The sequence below is a fragment of the Thalassophryne amazonica genome, chromosome 10, assembly GCF_902500255.1.
Source record: "Thalassophryne amazonica chromosome 10, fThaAma1.1, whole genome shotgun sequence".
Taxonomy (NCBI): Eukaryota; Metazoa; Chordata; class Actinopteri; order Batrachoidiformes; family Batrachoididae; genus Thalassophryne; species Thalassophryne amazonica.
Window position 1 is genome coordinate 73,697,585 of NC_047112.1, and position 23,210 is coordinate 73,720,794.

General features: G+C 41.6%; 1 protein-coding gene across 1 annotated transcript; it reads right to left on the reverse strand.

Annotated features, from left to right (window-relative positions):
- Positions 1-1,839: 1,839 nt before the first annotated feature.
- On the reverse strand, positions 1,840-19,980 carry fstl3 (follistatin-like 3 (secreted glycoprotein)). Its single transcript, XM_034180271.1, has 5 exons — positions 19,553-19,980; positions 18,971-19,156; positions 9,685-9,900; positions 3,148-3,375; positions 1,840-3,031 (listed from the first exon to the last, which is right to left on the reverse strand). The coding sequence occupies exons 1-5, from the start codon at positions 19,620-19,622 to the stop codon at positions 2,979-2,981; spliced, it is 753 nt and encodes a 250-aa protein (XP_034036162.1). The 5' UTR covers positions 19,623-19,980; the 3' UTR covers positions 1,840-2,978.
- Between the last annotated feature and the right edge of the window lie 3,230 nt (positions 19,981-23,210).

A 23,210-nucleotide genomic window follows, 5' to 3' on the forward strand; every position in this document is an offset into this window, starting at 1 on the left:
ATAAAAAAACATATCGCTGTGGGGACGGGCTCCAGTGAGCGAGCGCACACAATGCGTGCACATTGACAGGCTACCCCAGGTTGAAATGGACTGTCAGATCATACCACACAGTGGGCGATATGACTGTCATGTCACCCACATGAGCTCTGTTCCACATGACGCAGTGTCTGCTGCGGCGTGCCGTCCACGCAGGCAGAACATGCGTGGACCAGGAGGAGATGTGGACATGAGAAGAGTGAACTTCTTCTTATTCATTTCATTTCATGAGTGTATGTCTGTGACCATGGGTCATCTACTGAGGAACAGATGGCTCATATTTGTATTGGCCACTTGAGTGTGTTTTTATAGTGTTTTTTTTAGTGTTTTTATATGGTGTGTGGGTTTATTTCATTTTAAATACGTCCATCTCCTTCCTCAGGCCGGTTCCAGCAGGACAGCGATTGTAGCTCAGTGGTAAAGTTTCTGACTGGCAATAAGAGCTTTTGGAAGGTGCAGATTTTTATTATTTTTATTTTCAGCAGCTGCGCGATGTGTAACCCCATTGCGCAGCTGCTGTGAAAAACGTCTGTGCTCCTGCATGCACAAAGCCGCTGCAGCATGTCTTTTTTATTCCTTATTTAATTTTTTCTTCACAGCAGCTGCGCGATGTATAAGCACATCATGCAGCTGCTGGCAGTGTATTCCCGCCTGCACAAACCATTGCACCAGCATCGTGCAGGCCTGCCCGTCACTGCGATGTTTCGTGGTTCGATCATACGAGCTGTTTCGCCGGGAGTTGCCCTGAGTTGTACTTTATTCGCACTATGTGTGAAGGGGCCCTTACTGAGGATCTATAGTGCACGATCCAACACGCAGAACACAAATCCACTGAGGGCTTGTTCAAGTCTTTGTTACTATCTTGTAAACAGGCATGTAAACTGAGTGCAAAGGTGGGCAGAGTGTGCATTGTGGTTGGTATTTGTCTGGGTCCATCATTCACGGCTGTGTTGTAATCCTAGTATCAACCCATCAGAATGTCCTTCCCTTTAATCTGAATTGCAAGACGTACAACACTGTGGTGTTGAATGAACGCAGGGGGAAATTGTGGTGGAGTTTTCTGGTGGCAAAACAGATCTGCGCAGACATGGTGAGCTGGTCTCAACTGGAAGGAGACATAAAGCTGGAAGTTCTGTGACCATTGCAATTTATACCTATGTGAATATTTCACCCTTTACCATCTAGTTAGTGTCTAGTGACGACTGTGCACAAGCCATGGAAGTAAAGTGCAGCTGTTGCAACTGGCTTTTGAGACATACCTCACATGCAAATACCTCAGTGACTCATGCACAGAGATCCGGCGCCTGCACGTGTGTTGAAGGTGAGTGAAAAGCTGTTTAATCTGTTTTTACCGGAATTTTGCCTGAGATTGTGTGAGCTTTTGTTTTCGCTCTTAACATTACGATTACTGTTTGTAATATGTTTTTTTTATATGTTGTATTCATGCATGGGTTGTTACTGATGAATTATCAGCAGATGTCTTTATATTTCAAATGTCCTGTGTCCCTGTGAAGACTAAATCCACCCGTTTCTCCGTGTAGCAACAACCGTAGGGAGGGAAAAGGGTGATGTTGCCACAGCTTGCTTGTAGAATATTGTCCTGTTAAGTTAAAATATACAAAGTAGTGAGTCAAATGTTTGTAGGTGATTTTATGTAATACGATGGTATGAAATGTACGAGGTGCATCCAAAAAAGTATCTGGTATTATTTTATCCAATGGAAACAAATGCTGCATATGAGGTGTCATTTAGTGGAGAGGTGAAGGGAACCTTCACCTGTGCAAAAGAAAAAAAGACACGTTATGACAAATATTAAACTTTATGGTTGGTTTGAAATGGCAGTACAAAAATACAAAAATATGTTGAAGCATTTATCATTGAAATTTCACAGTAAGTAGTAAGTAATTACACAGGTAGGTACACGGCAAAGTACTCTAACTTCTGATTAAACATTTTTTGGACCACTTAAAAATAAATGCATTTGCATGTTTATTCAGTTCATCATTGCCAACTTGTAGCTGGTTGGATAATCTTTGGTGGTGGCATTAATCAGTGTCATGTTTTGGTCTGACTCTGATCCATTCCCAGACAAATTCAATTTTATTTTCAGTAATGTGATGGTAATCACATTTGTCTGTCCAGGAAATTCTTTTAAAATCCTAAGCAAATCAAAGCAGCAAACAGGCCTGGAGTGATTTGAGAGGACCTGCGTAGACTGTACCCATGGTGTTACTGACAGAGTTTAGATTTTAATCCAGAGGAAGGTCGAGTATAGATTCCTTCTTCTGTCCCAATCTAAAATTCGTACACAATGCTCTAAAACTCTAGTTCTCTTCTTTCTTGTGGTGGATTGCGGCCACATTGGCAAGTTAAATTGTATCACGTTTCTGAACTAATATGGGCTACTTTCCATCTGCTAATGAGGGAAAACTGTTTGTGGGAACTGGAGACTGAAAAACCTGCAAAAACGTGTAAAATGCCAATGCCAGCCACCACTATTCTAAGTACTCAATAAACAAACTACAATAAATACATTTTCTTTTTTCTTTTTTTTCTGCATCAGCTTTCCCAAAAATAACTGGATAAGTATACAGGATAGAAACATAAATAATGTTTGATATGTTCTCCAATAAATAGTAGTGGTATTCTATTTACAATATGGGCACCTCTCATGAAATGCTCATGGTATATTTTGCTGCAAAAACTCGTATCTTGACTACCCTCACTTCTCCAGATTAGTAGATGAACACAAACATGTTCGTGTCAACATGATTTTGACAAGAGAGAAGCCCTATCAATTCCAACAGTGGTCTTCTTAATCATTTTCTATGTACAATGAGGAGGGGGAGTGATTGTCAAAAGGACAACATGGAAAGTTAAGTATCATACTCAGAAAAGTTTGTCGACCAGCTCCAGCCTTGCAAAAGGATCAAGTCCAGAATCTAAACTGCATTTTCTTCACTGCCATCAAAACTGTAAGATCTCCTTGGGGGACCTGCATAAAAGTAAAAAAAAGAGGGAGTCTAAATACTGGTTGCACATCAATTACGTTATTATTTAGCAAAATAATATACAGGTAGTGGCAAAGAGTTATGATGTATGAAGCCTTACTGTTGCAGTGGCCATAGTGACGGACTCCTATGGAGTGGCCAAGAAAGCAGGTGGCTCGGCGGAGATGGCAGGCACTGGGGTAAGTGATGTTGTCATTGCCACAGATGGGCTGCTCGGATGGCATGGGTATTGGGCAAGGCACAGTGCGGCACATCACGCAGTGAGCACTATTGGTCTGGTCAGTTACACAGGTGTGAGTTCCAGGACACACCACTTTGGAGCAGGACTCTGTACAAGACACAACCAACAGGACTTCAAATCATGATGTTAAATGTATACTTTAGATTTGACCATGACTGAATAAATATTAACCTCCTTACAGTTTTAAGAAGGGGTTTCATCACTTTACATGTGAATTTCTCACACATATAGTGTCAATGCACTTTTTAGATTTGTGTTGATGTGCCAAAGGAAGCAAAATGTTTGCTTAACTAAAGCCTAATTGGACAGCTAGAATTCTACAAGGATGACAAACATCATACTAGATACAGTAGCTATAACATACACTCAACAAAAATATAAACGCAACACTTTTGGTTTTGCTCCCATTTTGTATGAGATGAACTCAAAGATCTAAAACTTTTTCCACATACACAATATCACCATTTCCCTCAAATATTGTTCACAAACCAGTCTAAATCTGTGATAGTGAGCACTTCTCCTTTGCTGAGATAATCCATCCCACCTCACAGGTGTGCCATACCAAGATGCTGATTAGACACCATGATTAGTACACAGGTGTGCCTTAGACTGTCCACAATAAAAGGCCACTCTGAAAGGTGCAGTTTTATCACACAGCACAATGCCACAGATGTCACAAGATTTGAGGGAGCGTGCAATTGGCATGCTGACAGCAGGAATGTCAACCAGAGCTATTGCTCGTGTATTGAATGTTCATTTCTCTACCATAAGCCGTCTTCAAAGGCGTTTCAGAGAATTTGGCAGTACATCCAACCAGCCTCACAACCGCAGACCACGTGTAACCACACCAGCCCAGGACCTCCACATCCAGCATGTTCACCTCCAAGATCATCTGAGACCAGCCACTCGGACAGCTGCTGAAACAATCGGTTTGCATAACCAAAGACTTTCTGCACAAACTGTCAGAAACCGTCTCAGGGAAGCTCATCTGCATGCTCGGCATCCTCATCGGGGTCTCGACCTGACTCCAGTTCGTCGTTGTAACCGACTTGAGTGGGCAAATGCTCACATTCGCTGGCGTTTGGCACGTTGGAGAGGTGTTCTCTTCACGGATGAATCCCGGTTCACACTGTTCAGGGCAGATGGCAGACAGCGTGTGTGGCGTCATGTGGGTGAGCGGTTTTCTGATGTCAATGTTGTGGATCGAGTGGCCCATGGTGGCGGTGGGGTTATGGTATGGGCAGGCGTCTGTTATGGACGAAGAACACAGGTGCATTTTATTGATGGCATTTTGAATGCACAGAGATACCGTGACGAGATCCTGAGGCCCATTGTTGTGCCATACATCCAAGAACATCACCTCATGTTGCAGCAGGATAATGCACGGCCCCATGTTTCAAGGATCTGTACACAATTCTTGGAAGCTGAAAATGTCCCAGTTCTTGCATGGCCGGCATACTCACCGGACATGTCACCCATTAAGCATGTTTGAGATGCTCTGGACCGGCGTATACGACAGCGTGTACCAGTTCCTGCCAATATCCAGCAACTTCGCACAGCCATTGAAGAGGAGTGGACCAACATTCCACAGGCCACAATTGACAACCTGATCAACTCTATGCGATGGAGATGTGTTGCACTGCATGAGGCAAATGGTGGTCACACCAGATACTGACTGGTATCCCCCCCCCAATAAAACAAAACTGCACCTTTCAGAGTGGCCTTTTATTGTGGGCAGTCTAAGGCACACCTGTGCACTAATCATGGTGTCTAATCAGCATCTTGATATGGCACACCTGTGAGGTGGGATGGATTATCTCAGCAAAGGAGAAGTGCTCACTATCACAGATTTAGACTGGTTTGTGAACAATATTTGAGGGAAATGGTGATATTGTGTATGTGGAAAATGTTTTAGATCTTTCAGTTCATCTCATACAAAATGGAAGCAAAACCAAAAGTGTTGCGTTTATATTTTTGTTGAGTGTATAATACATTTAGGGAATAATCCTGTTGTGTCTGATGATTTGCGGCCGTTCATGCTGGATTTTACAGTCGCAAATTGAGTTTTACCCGTGACGCTAGCTAGCCCTGCCACTAGAATGGCTCAACAATCCAGCTAGCTTGGCTCTTAGCATGCAGCTAGCTCAATAACAGACATGATGAGGCATTTTTTTCCCAAACAAATACTTTATATTAGTGTTATATTTTCATTGGGTAACATTTGGCTGTCACTGCATAATTTAACAATGCACTTGTGATGTTAGTATTATTTCTAATTATAAGCTCCACGCTAATAAAAAAATAGCTGGTGATGACGCACAAACCTTAATTAATGATGTATTATTCACAGGTAATAGGGCTGTCTACCCATGATAAGTTTGGATGTCATTAACAACAATAGCGAAACAATGGGGCAATTCATACTAGCATTATGATAAATGAATCACTATTCCAAAGGTCCATTGGTCTGAAGGTACCTAAAGAAGGCCGGTCAACTAGTTAGCTCACAGGTTTGCAGCATGCAGCAACAACAGTGCTACAAAAAACTGTTCAAAACAGCAGACACATTTTTTTATGTCTTCTTTCGGATTTGAAAGTTTCTCCATGGTATGTCCTTGTTTGGCTTCTGGCCTGGCAGCGGGGACATGCTAAAGCTCCAGGCTTCCATATGCATGTTCCTCCACCGCTCAGGGGCTTCTCAGTTGGGCATTACTCCATCTCCCAGAGGTGAGACAAAGTCACCATCAAATCACTCTCAAGTTATGAATCAGCAAGTCCCAAGTCAAGTCTCAAGTCATAATGGTAAATGGTAAATGGACTGCATTTATATAGTGCTTTTCCATCTGCATCAGACGCTCAAAGCGCTTTACAATTATGTCTCACATTCACCCCGATGTCAGGGTGCTGCCATACAAGGCGCTCACTACACACCGGGAGCAATAGGGGATTAAAGGCCTTGCCCAAGTGCCCTTAGTGATTTTCCAGTCAGGCGGGGATTTGAAACCATGATCTTCTGGACTCATGCCCAACACCTTAACCACTAGACCATCACCTGAACTGCTTAATGCAGTCTTCATTCACTGATGCTGGTCCATTAAATGAAACAAACCATTCAGCTCCCTGTTCATTCAATAATGTATGGAGCTGGAAGCTCTTTATTAAGGCTCTTATTTAGATATCTATTGATCTGGCAGGTATGTCATATCAAGATGCTGATTAAACAGCATGATTATTGGACTGGTCACGATAAAAGACCACTTTAAATGTGCAGTTTTATCACACAACACGATGCTACAGTGGGAACATATTTTGAGGGAGTGTGCAGATGACACACTGACTCCAAGAATGTACATCAACCAAATGATCATTAATCAACCATAGGTTGCCTCCAACATCAGCCTCACAACTAGAGATCACATGTAACCATGCCATCCCAGGACTGCCACATCTGGCCTGTTCACCGAATACAGGTCTTTTTGCTAATCTGCTCTGTTGCTCTGTGAGACTTGGTTTGTCCCACGGGGATAAACAATGTTGTCTTGAATCTCTAATCTTTTTTCAAAGACCAACTGCACATTTGATAGTGGCCTTTTATTGAGGTACATCTCATTCTCTTTATTCACCATCTTGATATGCTACACCTGCCACTTATGGATTATTAGCATATATGCACTGCTGTCCACTACTTTCCAATGCCTCTTACTTATTTTCTCAAATGCGTCTACCAACAAGTCTAGCTACTTTTCCTGGTGTCATTGGGGACTTTTCTGGTGTTTGGCTACTCAAAAGTGAAAGCACGTATTGATCTACAGTCTCTGTTCTCACCGCCCCAAAGCAGTCACAAATGTCAGTACATATGTAGCGGGATGAAGGTCCCAGGTCCTGATTGAAAAGACGTTCCCGCTAGCTTGGCTAACGGGGAATTCCCCTTTGGCTGACCTGGTAAAGGAATGGTCTTTAGTGTGAGACGTCCGGGTTTGAGCCCACCGCCGTTCCGGCCACAAAGTTGCTGCGGTCACAATCTAGCGTCACGAACAGGATGTGGGTAGTCACAGAACATGCTTAAATGCACCTGTGACTTTGGGACAAAGTCAAAAATGGTGGGGAGATATGTAGCGGGATGAAGGTCCCGGGTCCTGATTGAAAAGACGTTCCTGCTAGCTTGGCTAATGGGGAATTCCCCTTTGGCTGACCTGGTAGAGTAATGGTCTTTAGTGTGAGCTGTTTGGGTTCGATCCCACCGCCATCCTGGCCACAAAGGTCCTGCGGTCACACATAGTATATGCTCCACCCACGGCAGCTGCAAAGCATGGAGCGGACGAAGATCTACATTCCTCCACATTCAAAATGCAAATGCATCACACACGGGTGATGCCGGTGCAGCTGATCCCGCCCTGTTTTAGAGTGGGATCTAAAATAAAAAATTTGTTTCTTTCATAAATCACTGCTGCTGGACGTAGACCAAATTAGTCCCCAGACTTTGAGAAGTCCTGGCCTTGAGAAGATATTATTTTATTTTGAGAAGTGATGGCCAATTTTAATGGTTTATTTGTAGTTCTAAATATTACTAAGGTGTTTTTGCTCACTTTTTTTTGTCTTTCCCACAACTTTATTCTTTTTCCTATAGGCCAGTGGCACTTACCTCAAATGTTTGTAAAGTTTTGGAGCGACGTATGATAGATGTGCTTCAAACTGATGTGGAGCCATTTTTAGACAGCTACCAGTTTGCTTATAAAAGGAAACGCAGCACAAGTGATGCTATAACAACTTTGATGCACCTCACATTACAGCACCTTGATAAGCCTGGTACATATGCTAGAATGTTGTTTATTGATTTTAGTTCTGCGTTTAACTCTATTCAGCCACACATTCTTCTTAGGAAGTTCGCACAAATGAAAGTTAACCCCTTTTTAATTAAGTAATATCATTCATTTTTGACGGATCGACCACAGCAAGTGAAAATAAACGGAACACTTTCAGATACAGTGGTGAGCTGTACGAGGGCTCCGCAGGGGTGCGTCAGCTCACCATTCCTCTTTACTTTGTACACTAATGACTGTGTTAGCTCTGGGCCTGATCAGTATGTGGTGAAGTTTTCTGATGATACTGTCATTCTGAGTTTACTTTCCAGGTCACTTGATGTTTCTTCCCATATGGCTGCTGTGAATGATTTTGTGGTTTGGTGTGACAACCATAAACTCCAGATAAATACAAACAAGACGTCGGAGATGATGCTGGATCCCAGATCAGCCGGTGACCATAGTCCTGTTGTCATAAACAACCTCACAATTAAACAGGTGACCTCTTACAAATATCTTGGTGTTCACATTGACAGTAACTTAAGCTGGCAGACACATGTTACTTCTGTCAGTGTCAGAATTCACCAACGGTTGCACTTTTTGCACAGACTCCATTTATTCGGGGTCTGCAAGAACATTATGCTAATCTTTTACAGAGCTACGATTGAGTCCATTTTTTGCTTTGGTATCACCAACTGGTCTGGGAACCTTCCAGTCAAATTGAAAGCACAGATCCATGCCCTTATAAAGACTGCAGGTAAGATTATGGGCCACACTCCTCCCAGTTTTCAAGAACTCTCTGACAGAGCAACCATTACACAAGCAAAAAACATCTTAATGGACAGCTCACATGTTCTGCACTCAGAGTACACCTTGTTAAACTCTGGAAAGAGATATCATGTTCCTTTGTGCAAATATAATCGGTACAAACACTCATTTGTTCTGTTGTCTATTAAGCTTATTAATGAACAAGCTTAAATTGTACTTATGTCATAGGATAAATTTTGCACATTTTTCAGTTAAATGGTGAGTAGTAAATGGCTGTGTGGATTTAGTAGTATATAGTGGGTTGATTACAGCGATTTTTAAGGTTATTTTTGGTTATTTATGTTATTTTATCGTCAGTGATATTTATTTCTGTGGCTTTTATTGTGTAAAGGCTGGTCCTGTTTTTATTGTCTGTGCAGGTGAGCCCCCTCATGCACCAAACTAAATTTCTCCGAAAGGAGACGACTAATAAAGAACTTTGACTTTTTGAACTTTCCTACAGCATCTGTTACCACTTCATATTATGCAAATAATATGCAAATTAGACGATGACGCCATTTAGCAACTTCTTGCGACTTTTAGGACAGAAATAGCTACTTTTTTACTGAGGAGTTGGCAACAACTGCACATATGTGCTTTCATCATTAATTAGCAGTTAACAGCTGACTTGTGATCCAAAGAGAAGTTATAGCAATGTGGGAAAAAAAAGAAGAACAAACGGGTTTTCAGAAATGCTCATTCCTATCTATAAAACTTGTGCTTCCATTTCCCAGTGTGATCGCCCCCTGGTGTTTGAATTTACACTTGCAAAAAAAAAAAAGTATCTTACTTTTGCACTCTCCCTGGTACATGACCTCGAGGTCTGGGTATCCCATGCAGCGGGCCATCAGTAGGGCACACTCATCCCTGTATGACTTCCCGTCGCTGCCACACACAGCATGCTTCCGGGAAATGTGAGAGCAGTCTGGAGAGCACACACACTGGGGCCTTCCCGTCTTCATCTTGCAAACCTTCCCTGGGCCGCATGTGACTCCTTCACATGTGTCTAAAAAAGCACAAAAAGGGGTTTCACATGCGTGCTTGTCAGTTTCATGTTACTGCATTAACAAGTCTGCAGACATCAGGTGATCCACAAGGACTCCTCAGGCGAAACAAGCATGAAATCCAAGCTTGTCCCCAGACCATAACAATTTTCACCTTGCACAATATTTAGAACAACCACATCTCTTTATCATTTCGTAGAGGGGTGTCTCGCCTGGTGGAATGTGAACTTGGCTGGTTTTCACAACAGATCTATGTGTATGGAACGGAGCTAAGCTCCCGCAAGGAACAGGGGGGCTTTTAAGGAGACAGATTTCAAAGAGCTGTCAGAGGTGTTTAAAGGCTATAAGAAGTCTGAAATGTGGAAGCCCCGTGGTCCTCTGACACGCTGTAATGTCAAAGTACAAAAGGAGCTGTAATTCTACACACTGCAGAGTCGCTGTTAGACGTACGCAGGATTTTTTCTCAGGACCTTTCTCAACATGTGCTTCTCTGTTCTGAAACTAATCAGCTCAGAGTCAAAACAGTCTGGAAGTCACAGTCAAACTGGTCGCCAAAGAACAGGAGAAGGCAAACAGTCTGCAGCCCGGACACACGGTTTTGCTCTCTATAGGTGGTTTCCCCCTCACTGACAACTGTAAGGGGGTGATCTTTTTTCAAACTTAGTTTAATATGTTTTAAGCCATAACGTTATGCATAATTTGGGATTTTGTTGCTCTATTGGTAGCTCAGAGGCCACTCGATGCAGCCACTACCTGTCGTAGAGGGCTTTGTTTTTTAAAAAAATTACAAATACCTGGAATATTATACCCCTCGACCGGATCCCGGATAAGTGGTTGAAAATGAGTGAGTGAGTGGAATAATATAGCTTGTTGTGTGGTGAAATGGGGGCGGCACAGTGGCTTAGTGGTTAGCACTGTTGCCTCGTAGTGAGAGGGTCATGGCATCAATTCCCACTTCTAGCCTTTCTGTGTAGAGTTTGCACGTTCTCCATGTGTTTGTGTGGAGCATCTATCATGCTTCTATCATGACCAGTTTTGCTTTCACAAACATATTTTGTTTCTCTCTCTGACTATCTGAAATGATTGTGTTGACGTATTGTGAATTGATGAAACACGATGTGTGTGTGTGAGATTGTCTATGTGCATGGAATCCAGAACTAACAATCGATCAATCAGTCAATCACAAAGACTGCAGTTCAACACCACAACCAAACCTGGTGCTTTCAATCAAAGTGAAGTCAAATCAAATCTTGGAACGTATACTGGTACCACATGTTACTGCATCCACCACGCCATAGGACCATCCCAGGTCCTTTATAGCTAACAACCAATCCATCCACACCTCTGGAAGGTAACCATCTACACAGTAAAATCACCAGTGTAAAACTAACATCAACAGTGTTAAATTAAGATTGCCAGAGTACATATGGTCCTACTCTGGTCAGACTGGGACCATATGCTGGACCATGCTCAGAGAATTGTGCCACATGGCCAAATTGTCATACCTGATGCTCCCTCACAGTGTAAGTGATACTCCTTATCTTAGGACAGCCTCCCACAGCTGATTTTTGGTCTTGATTAAACATCCTTAGTCCAAATAGGAGGTAACTGGGTACCGTAGCTTTGTTTGAGGGTGGGTGGTAAAGAGGCAAAATGAAAGAGCATAATTCTACATCTGGGGACAGCACTCGTCTGTCCTCATCAGAAACACAGCACTTTCTCTGAGTTTTTGGGCAAATTACACGACAAACAAAGTGAAAATACAAAGAAAAAGTGAAGATGCAGTGGAAAGCGGACATATGTTGAGGTCTGTTTATGACCCGGAGGTCAATCATGTTGAGGCGGTTGTGCAGGTGAGAGAATGAAGCTACTCTGTCAAGGTGCAAAAACTTACCAACACAACTGCTCCCATTTGCCTTGTCTTCCCTTCTCCACTTTTTGCGACTGCTTCGGATATTGGAGCCGAAAACAAAACAGTACACCATTTTTCCATGTGAAGTGATGCTGTTTTTGTGCAGGCTGTCCCCAGAAGTGGTCAAATCCCACGATATCACGCAAGGGTTCAAACAAGTCTGTGGTTCCCTATTAGGTCAGATTCTCCCCAGCAGCAGTCTACAGTTGTGTGTCACAATTATTATCAGATCACTGTGACATTGAACGCAGCACCATGTGCTCACAGTGTGCCTGTGTGCTAATGCCAGTCGTATAACAACACGTTACCAAGCTAAAATCTGAAAATGTTTTCTGAAAAGTGCAGTATGCCTTTCATGGGTTCATGGCTATATGTTATATTTCCAGAGGAGATTTAAAGAGAACCCATTGTGCTCATTTCACAAATAACATGATCTGCATTGTATTTTAATTTCTCAGATTGTAGCCTGGTATCATTAAAACCCATTTGTTTTCAGCTGCTTTGATTTGATTTGACTCTACTGGTGGTTGGCTCTCACTGCGGTATTGTATCACTTCCTGTTCCGGAGCACAGCGGTGTTTTTCTGTATCTGTTAGCTGTTTAATCTGCGCAGTTAGATTGATCTAGTTATCTAGATTACGATTTGTTTCCCAGTGTAATCTTTACGTGCCTTAACTAAAGCACTCCTTCTGCTGAATCACCTCTAAATTATTTACACATTATTCACTTTGCGTGTTTTTAGGAATCCGCTAGCTTAGCGTAGCTACTAGCTCTTAGCCGATTTAGCATGGCGGCTTCTCCTGTCTCTCCCGCACTTTTCTGCTCTGGGTGTGAAATGTTTAGTTATTCCTCGGCCTCCTTTAGCAGTAACGGTACTTGTAATAACTGTAGCTTATTCGTAGCTTTGGAGGCCAGGCTGGGCGAATTGGAGACTCGGCTCCGCACCGTGGAAAATTCTACAGCTAGCCAGGCCCCTGTAGTCGGTGCGGACCAAGGTAGCTTAGCCGCCGTTAGTTCCCCCCTGGCAGATCCCGGGCAGCCGGGAAAGCAGGCTGACTGGGTGACTGTGAGGAGGAAGCGTAGCCCTAAACAGAAGCCCCGTGTACACCGCCAACCCGTTCACATCTCTAACCGTTTTTCCCCACTCGACGACACACCCGCCGAGGATCAAACTCTGGTTATTGGCGACTCTGTTTTGAGAAATGTGAAGTTAGCGACACCAGCAACCATAGTCAATTGTCTTCCGGGGGCCAGAGCAGGCGACATTGAAGGAAATTTGAAACTGCTGGCTAAGGCTAAGCGTAAATTTGGTAAGATTGTAATTCACGTCGGCAGTAATGACACCCGGTTACGCCAATCGGAGGTCACTAAAATTAACATTAAATCGGTGTGTAACTTTGCAAAAACAATGTCGGACTCTGTAGTTTTCTCTGGGCCCCTCCCCAATCGGACCGGGAGTGACATGTTTAGCCGCATGTTCTCCTTGAATTGCTGGCTGTCTGAGTGGTGTCCAAAAAATGAGGTGGGCTTCATAGATAATTGGCAAAGCTTCTGGGGAAAACCTGGTCTTGTTAGGAGAGACGGCATCCATCCCACTTTGGATGGAGCAGCTCTCATTTCTAGAAATCTGGCCAATTTTCTTAAATCCTCCAAACCGTGACTATCCAGGGTTGGGACCACTAGAAGTCTTTCAGAAAGCGCTGTAACTAGGTTTAAGGATATGATTCCTTCTTTATGTTCTCTAATGCCATATACCAACACAGTGCAGAGTAGCTACCTAAACTCTGTAAGGGAGATAGAGTATCTCGTCAATAGTTTTACATCCTCATTGAAGACAACTTTGGATGCTGTAGCTCCTCTGAAAAAGAGAGCTTTAAATCAGAAGTGTCTGACTCCGTGGTATAACTCACAAACTCGTAGCTTAAAGCAGATAACCCGTAAGTTGGAGAGGAAATGGCGTCTCACTAATTTAGAAGATCTTCACTTAGCCTGGAAAAAGAGTCTGTTGCTCTATAAAAAAGCCCTCTGTAAAGCTAGGACATCTTTCTACTCATCACTAATTGAAGAAAATAAGAACAACCCCAGGTTTCTTTTCAGCACTGTAGCCAGGCTGACAAAGAGTCAGAGCTCTATTGAGCTGAGTATTCCATTAACTTTAACTAGTAATGACTTCATGACTTTCTTTGCTAACAAAATTTTAACTATTAGAGAAAAAATTACTCATAACCATCCCAAAGACATATCGTTATCTTTGGCTGCTTTCAGTGATGCCTGTATTTGGTTAGACTCTTTCTCTCCGATTGTTCTGTCTGAGTTATTTTCATTAGTTACTTCATCCAAACCATCAACATGTTTATTAGACCCCATTCCTACCAGGCTGCTCAAGGAAGCCCTACCATTATTTAATGCTTCGATCTTAAATATGATCAATCTATCTTTGTTAGTTGGCTATGTACCACAGGCTTTTAAGGTGGCAGTAATTAAACCATTACTTAAAAAGCCATCACTTGACCCAGCTATCTTAGCTAATTATAGGCCAATCTCCAACCTTCCTTTTCTCTCAAAAATTCTTGAAAGGGTAGTTGTAAAACAGCTAACTGATCATCTGCAGAGGAATGGTCTATTTGAAGAGTTTCAGTCAGGTTTTAGAATTCATCATAGTACAGAAACAGCATTAGTGAAGGTTACAAATGATCTTCTTATGGCCTCGGACAGTGGACTCATCTCTGTGCTTGTTCTGTTAGACCTCAGTGCTGCTTTTGATACTGTTGACCATAAAATTTTATTACAGAGATTAGAGCATGCCATAGGTATTAAAGGCACTGCGCTGCGGTGGTTTGAATCATATTTGTCTAATAGATTACAATTTGTTCATGTAAATGGGGAATCTTCTTCACAGACTAAAGTTAATTATGGAGTTCCACAAGGTTCTGTGCTAGGACCAATTTTATTCACTTTATACATGCTTCCCTTAGGCAGTATTATTAGACGGTATTGCTTAAATTTTCATTGTTACGCAGATGATACCCAGCTTTATCTATCCATGAAGCCAGAGGACACACACCAATTAGCTAAACTGCAGGATTGTCTTACAGACATAAAGACATGGATGACCTCTAATTTCCTGCTTTTAAACTCAGATAAAACTGAAGTTATTGTACTTGGCCCCACAAATCTTAGAAACATGGTGTCTAACCAGATCCTTACTCTGGATGGCATTACCCTGACCTCTAGTAATACTGTGAGAAATCTTGGAGTCATTTTTGATCAGGATATGTCATTCAAAGCGCATATTAAACAAATATGTAGGACTGCTTTTTTGCATTTACGCAATATCTCTAAAATCAGAAAGGTCTTGTCTCAGAGTGATGCTGAAAAACTAATTCATGCATTTATTTCCTCTAGGCTGGACTATTGTAATTCATTATTATCAGGTTGTCCTAAAAGTTCCCTAAAAAGCCTTCAGTTAATTCAAAATGCTGCAGCTAGAGTACTGACGGGGACTAGAAGGAGAGAGCATATCTCACCCATATTGGCCTCTCTTCATTGGCTTCCTGTTAATTCTATAATAGAATTTAAAATTCTTCTTCTTACTTATAAGGTTTTGAATAATCAGGTCCCATCTTATCTTAGGGACCTCGTAGTACCATATCACCCCAATAGAGCGCTTCGCTCTCAGACTGCAGGCTTACTTGTAGTTCCTAGGGTTTGTAAGAGTAGAATGGGAGGCAGAGCCTTCAGCTTTCAGGCTCCTCTCCTGTGGAACCAGCTCCCAATTCAGATCAGGGAGACAGACACCCTCTCTACTTTTAAGATTAGGCTTAAAACTTTCCTTTTTGCTAAAGCTTATAGTTAGGGCTGGATCAGGTGACCCTGAACCATCCCTTAGTTATGCTGCTATAGACGTAGACTGCTGGGGGGTTCCCATGATGCACTGTTTCTTTCTCTTTTTGCTCTGTATGCACCACTCTGCATTTAATCATTAGTGATCGATCTCTGCTCCCCTCCACAGCATGTCTTTTTCCTGGTTCTCTCCCTCAGCCCCAACCAGTCCCAGCAGAAGACTGCCCCTCCCTGAGCCTGGTTCTGCTGGAGGTTTCTTCCTGTTAAAAGGGAGTTTTTCCTTCCCACTGTAGCCAAGTGCTTGCTCACAGGGGGTCGTTTTGACCGTTGGGGTTTTACATAATTATTGTATGGCCTTGCCTTACAATATAAAGCGCCTTGGGGCAACTGTTTGTTGTGATTTGGCGCTATATAAAAAAAATTGATTGATTGATTGATTGATTTTTATGGTTTTGCCTTCTTTATATATATAGTGGGTGGTTGAGATGTTTTATTTGTATTTGGTGCTCAGTCTTAATTGTTCTTATAAATGCAAAATTTTGTTTTATTGTTGTGTTGTAATGTTCTATTTTATGGAACAGTAATAAAAATAATAATGATAACTTGATTAACGAAGAAGATGAACAAGAAATGAGAACATTTTCAGCTGCTATGCCATGATACTGTACCTTCTTAGGTCTTCAGATGTGGTTTTAGTTTTGTACTGGTCAAGGTTCTAGTTCCACTTTCAGTTTTAGGCTGTTCCCTGGTTGACCTGTAGTACTTATGAAATCCACTGGACTACTGCACTGCTGACCACTGTCGCTGGAACAAACCTTCACCAGAACTTATTGTGTAAATGTCTTGAATCACAAGTACATCTCCAGAGAGGAAAGACAAGACTGAAGGAGCAGATAATGAAAGTACTGTATTACATCACTTGGTGAAAGTTTCACAGCGAAGTCAGAGTGAGTTTGTGTTGGCTGTTTGTCATGTGACCAGAGTTCTTGAAGCAATACTTATCGAGTGACATGTCGAGTCAAAATTTCTATGTATTTATAGGGACAGGGGCTTCACAATGAAGACAAAACTGTTATCAAAAGTGAAAACCAACCATCCATCCATCCATCCATCCATCCATCCATCCATCCATCCATCCATCCATCCATCCATCCATCCATCCATCCATCCATCCATCCATCCATCCATCCATCCATCCATCCATCCATCCATTTCTTAATTATTCCTGCATTTCTGGCCTGCAATACATTCAAATGAAGTTGGGAAGAGGACATCAACAGATGATGGTAATCATGATTTGATCCAAAAAGCAATATCCATGAAAATATGTCTTTGAGGAGCGTAAATGGCCAGAGGATCTCCATTTAGTTCACAAATGTGTGAGAAAATTATAGAAATACTAAAAAAAATATGGTTCTTAAAGAAAGTATGAAAGGGGAGACATTAGGGATACACCTTTTTAATTTTTATTCCTCAAAAACAATTTCCTGTATCATATTTAGCATAGCTTTTATGCATAAGTAACTATAGTCTAAAAAGTTCACCCATGACCCCTGTTTATCCTTTTATGCAAAACCTGTTTGAATATGGGCGAGGTGGCACAGCATTCTTGGCTTTCAATAAATTCTTAGCATTTGTAAGACTTCAGTGGGGTTTGGATTGTGTGACTGAGACCTCATGCATGCTCATGCCCTTTTTTTGTTTAGCATTTAACCGGGGTTCTATTTTTTTTTTTTTAAATCCACCCAAATGCAGTTGAGTGTAAAAATGTCAAAGTTAGTCATGGGTGAATGTTTTTCATGAAATACAACAACAGCAACAAAACATTGATTTTCATTGTTTTCTAGCAAAAGCTGATCAGAATATGACAGAAGACTATGGGGTTGCAAAAAGATTGTATCCCTAACAGGAATATTTCTCCCTCTACAGTGCATAACATCATTAAATGATTCAAGGAATCTGGAAGGAATTCTGGGCAAGGGTGCAAGCCTAAAATGAAAAACTGTAATCTCCAATCCCTCAGATGGCACTGTATCATCATTCATCAATAGCTGATATAACCACAGGAGCAAGTGAATAGTTTGGGAAATCTTTGTCAAGTATTACAATAGAGTGTTACATTCACAAATTTCACTTAAAAGTTTACTGTTAAAAAAAGAGAGTCTTATGTTAACCTTGTCCAAAAGCAGCTTTGGGCTCAGAGGCATCTGGTTTGCACCATCCTACCGTGGAAACATGTTTTGTGGTCAGACAAATCAGGGAATGACATTACAAAGTGGTAAATGCTTTAGCGTCCCAACTTTTTTGGAATGGGTTTCAGGCCTGAAATGCAGGAATGGATGCATATCAACAAATAAAATGAAGTTGACAACAACAACAACAACAAAAACAACAAAACAATAAGAACAACAAAAACATGTACTGAACCCCCCACTTTCCATATGATCCAAACTTCTCAAGTCAAATCTAGGAGCATGCACTGTTGCTGTGCTGCATCCTACACCTCACCACATCCAGGACACCACAGAAGTACTTTGGGTCCAGGCATACAACTGGTTCATCCCCACATCTTTAAAATGACCATCTATCTGCCTCAGCCAGGTGAATTGCAGACATAAACCTGGCTAGCCACTGTGGTCCTCAACACAGAAATGCGTGCCACATGTTCAAAGTATTGACACTATTACTACCTCATAATGCAAGCAAAACTCCTCATCTTAGCTTCCCTAAGTAACCGATCGTTTGACACAATTGGAATGATTTGGTATATATATATATATATATATATATATATATATATATATATATATATATATATATATATATATATATATATATATATATATCCTCCTCCTAGTATCCATCTGTCTGCGGGAGATGATGGTGTAGTGTGCAGTTTGTTTTTTTGCTTTTTGTTTGGTTGTTTCTTTATACATTTTTTCAATTTAATTTCAATTGATTTCATTTTATAGCGCTAAAGCACAACAAAGCCACCTCAAGGCACCCCACACAACCAAGGTCCAACCCCACCAACCCCAAGAGCAAGCACACAGGTGACAGCGGCAAGGACAAAAATTCCTCCCATGATCTGAGGATAATATATATATATATATATATATATATATATCAGGAGAATGGATCACGGCCACATTCCTAAAGATCTACAATACAGTGAGCTGCCAGAGGGCACTCATTTGGCTGGTCGACCACGCCTGTGCTTTAAGGATGTCTGCATGTCTAAATTTTATTACTCCAGGTCCCATCGTACCGTAAGGTGTATTGTGAAACTTATAAACTGAAAATTGAGCTTAGCTTACCTTTGCAGGGTTTACAGGAGACGATTCCCAGGAAACCCAGCAGGCTGACCTCATTCATGGGCAGACTGGTGTTGGACCACGCGGTATCCAGGCGGCCCCCAGCACAGCACTCCTCTCTAGTCACCCCTCTCATCAGCACCATGTCACACCTTTGGTCTTGACTCTTCTGCAGCCAGCACATGCCAGCTGCAGATGACATTTAAAATGTGAATTAAATTAATTAATTGAAAAGATGATGAAAAGATGATTAATCTGAGCATGAACATAACTCCGAATGACTGGATTTCTGCTGTGTTTAACTTGTAAGGATACATTAGTAGGGTTACACAGCTTGTAACTGATTATTAAAGTGAAATATGTTGGTTTTTTCAGTATGACACACTGATATAGACCATGTGTTGCAAGTGTTTAGTCTGCGTCTGTTTCTGTGAAGTTTTTTCAGGGAAATGTGCTGAAGCAGAGCGTAATAGTGAGTCCAAAGGTCATGTAGCAGCAGTAGTAGGGGTAATAGTAGTAATCATATGTAATTACTGAAGTAATTCAGTCATACTTTTTCAAAATACAAAAAAATATTCCACTTACCACTGGCAGGATTCCTTCCAATCTGACACAAAGTAAGAATCACACCAAAAACAAAAAGCAAAAATTTCATTGCGGATTTGTTCAAATGTTACTATTTCAAGACAAATATTAGAAAATTATGTTCTTCTGGCAGCAGAGTGGCTCAGTGTGACTTCTCTGAGAGTAGCTCTCTCTCTCTCATCTGAATGAATGTGTTGTGGGTAAGTGATGTCATTCCCTCTCTGTATAAATATTTAACCCAGATGGAATTATGCTGCTGGGATGGGCGATCCTCTTAGCCAGTCATAAACCAGGGCAGGACAAAGTCCCACTCTGACTCAATTTCCACAGCCGGGAAATGATCCATGCCCTCCTGCCACTGACCTCACACAACATTTTCACACATTATTACATTAATTATAGGTAATAAAGTAATTACAGTGAGTTGTTTTCATAAGCAGTAATATTTGAAGTATTTGACATTGACCCATGTACAATGTAATGTTGCCATTATTGGGAAAGGTACTTGAATTATTTTTATGCAACTAACAACAACAACAGGAATTTTATGAGGCACCTTCAAGGAAAAAAAAAAAGCACAGTTAAAAGTAAATGTAACATTAAAAATAATTTATTTTATTAGTCATTGTACATACAATGCATCCAGAAAGTATTCACAGTGCTTCCCTTTTTCCACATTTTGTTATGTTACAGCTTTATTCCAATATGGAATAAATTCATTTTTTCCACTCAAAATCCTACTCACAACACCCCATAATGACAACATGAATGAAGGATTTTTTTTATTTTTGCAAATTTATTAAAAATTAAAAACTAAGAAATCACATATACACAAATATTCACACCCTTTGTTCAATACTTTGTTGATGCACCTTTGGCAGCAATTACAGCCTCAAGTCTTCTTGAATATGATGTCACAAGCTTGGTGCACCTATCTTTGGACAGTTTTGCCACATTTCAATGCCTCTCAAGCTCCATCAGGTTGGATGGGGAGTGTCGGTGCACAGCCATTTTCAGATCTCTCCAGAGAAGTTCATTCGGATTCAGGTCTGGGCTCTCACTGAGGGACATTCACAGAGTTGTCCTGAAGCCACTCCTTTGACACATACAAGGGGTGTGGCAATGAAATGAACCCAGTTCTACATATTGTAACACAATTTCTTACCCCACTGAGCTATTTGCTCTACAATGACAAATATACAAACATAGAAAATATATGGGAAAAACACAACAAATTCATAGGAGATTGTGATTTTCATGTGGTTCTTATTCTTGGACAGGAATGAAGTTGCAAGTCTTTAGGGTCCGAGTGGTTTTTGTCTTCCTCTATGTTTGTAAGACTTGGTGCTAACCAGTGACCTAAGACGATAACTGGATAAAACTGGTACAAAGTCCTCTTCAGGGGATAACTGGATACTTTTGGAATGTCTGTGCATCTAATGAGTGGTGACATAGGGTGGCTTACTGCTTGCATTGTGAGGGAACATCAGCGATGACATTTTGGCCATGTGGCACATTTCTCCAGGCAAGATCCAGCACATGGGTACCTCTGTGTTGAGGCCCCCAGCAGGTGAAAAAGGCCAAGTGGGCACCCAGGTATCAGCTGGCTCTGACACATACGAGTGTATGGCTAGGTTTAGATGGGGATAGATTGGTGGTCTGCCTGGGTGGTTGCCATCGAAGACTCAGGTAGTGTGGTGGTGCTGATGTGTACCACTACTTTGTGCACCCTGGCCTTACTCAAGGAGGAGGGTTGGTTGATAAGGAAACAATCATTTTTAATCACACTATACAAAAAGACAGTGAATAATGAGCAGCTAAGCTCAGTGGAATCCGTGAACATTTCTTGGTAACTGTGGATGTTTATAGAATCAAATAACTCAAGATAACTTTTTAAATGGCTAAAGTCCTTTTTCCACTGGCGTTAGCTGGGCGACACCACCTGTGAGAAAGAGCGCCACAGAAAAACCCTGTTGGAAAACTTCTGGTCAAGTACCAATTTTTGGAGCAGGTAAAAACTAATTTGCTGAGTAACGCTCCTGTTTTCCCCGTTGTTGCCTGACTTGAGAGATAGTCGTTGATGTTTTATCCATGTGCTATGAGACAAAGGTAAGAGTGAAGAAGAGTCTCTTATGAAGTAATGGAAGAATTCTCAAGAGCGTTCACGTCTGCCTCCTCATCTTCAGCATTAATCAAACACAGACAAGCAAGCCAAGAGAGCCAAATGATTTTATCATTCTCATCATATCGGTACATAGTCTTCTTTTTCAACAAGACATCTGTCCTGGTCCTCTTTCATTCTGCACTCGTTCACCCCCTGACACTGTGGGTTATGCGCACTAATGCCAAAGAAATGTGACTCTGCCTCGTCTGTCTGTCACACTTTTTTTAATCTTCCCTTTTGAACGTTGGCGGGGGAAATGACTGGAACACATGCTGCAGTGCTGCGTTCTCTGGGAACGCTGTTGGCTTCTTGAGTGGAGATCCCCGGGGCATTGCAGGAATGCCGTTGGACCCATGAGGGGAATAAAGGGAGAAGTGAGCTTTGGCTGTGGGTGGCCTGTTTCTTCACTCGGCCTGTGCAGATCTGCTCACCCCCTCATATGGTTTGGATCATCACCGCCAAGCTGTACAAATGAATACAACATGCCGACTGCTTTGGAGCTCCTGCTCATGTGTGAATACTAAATGGAAGGCTTACAGCATTCCATCATGGGACTCCTTTAAGTGGTGGACATCTGTAGCACCACATAAAAGAAGGAAGCTTGTAGTGGTCTGTGGTGTCAGAGTATTTTAAGTGTGTGAGGGCAGACGTGGTATACAGGCACCAAAAAGTGCCAAAACAAAACAGTACTGCTATCTAGTGGAGCAAAAAGGCATCATCAGTTCTAACATGATGAAAAGTGCCTCCTGTTGACAGGGATCGTGCCCATTGGTTGTGTGAAATGTGACATCTACTTAAACAGAAAGGTGGAAATGACTGTGAAAAATGCATGTCGGTAAATTTAGAAACACAAAACCACTGTGCTGTTCCAGAATGTGAGCTGTGAAATGTGATTAAAATTAGTTATTAATGTGGAAGGTCATTTTCTCCAAGGCAAAAAAAGAAGACAATATATATATTGTTATATATTGTACAATATATATATATATATCCACTCCAACTAAGGGTCACACCAAAACTATATGTCTTTGGATGTGGGAGGAAGCCGGAGCACCTGGAGAGAACCCACGTAAACATGGGGAAAACATGCAGACTCCACACAGAAAGGCCACAGGTGGGAACTGATCCCATGACCTTCTTGCTGTGAGGCAACAGCACTAACCACAATGCCACTGGGCTTCCCCATGACGGGCATATTTGTAGTGCATCCAGAAAGTATTCACAGTGCTTCACTTTTTCCACATTTTGTTATGTTATAGCCTTATTCGAAAATGGATTAAATTTTTTTTACTCAAAATTCTACTCACAACACCCCATAATGACAACATGAAAAAGCTTTTTTGGATTTTTTTGGCAAATTTATTCACAATAATAAAAAAAAACAGACGTACCCAAGTATTCACACCCTTTGCTCAATACTTTGTTGATGCACCTTTGACAGCAATTACAGCCTCAAGCCTTCCTGAATATGATGCCACAAGCTTGGTGCATCTA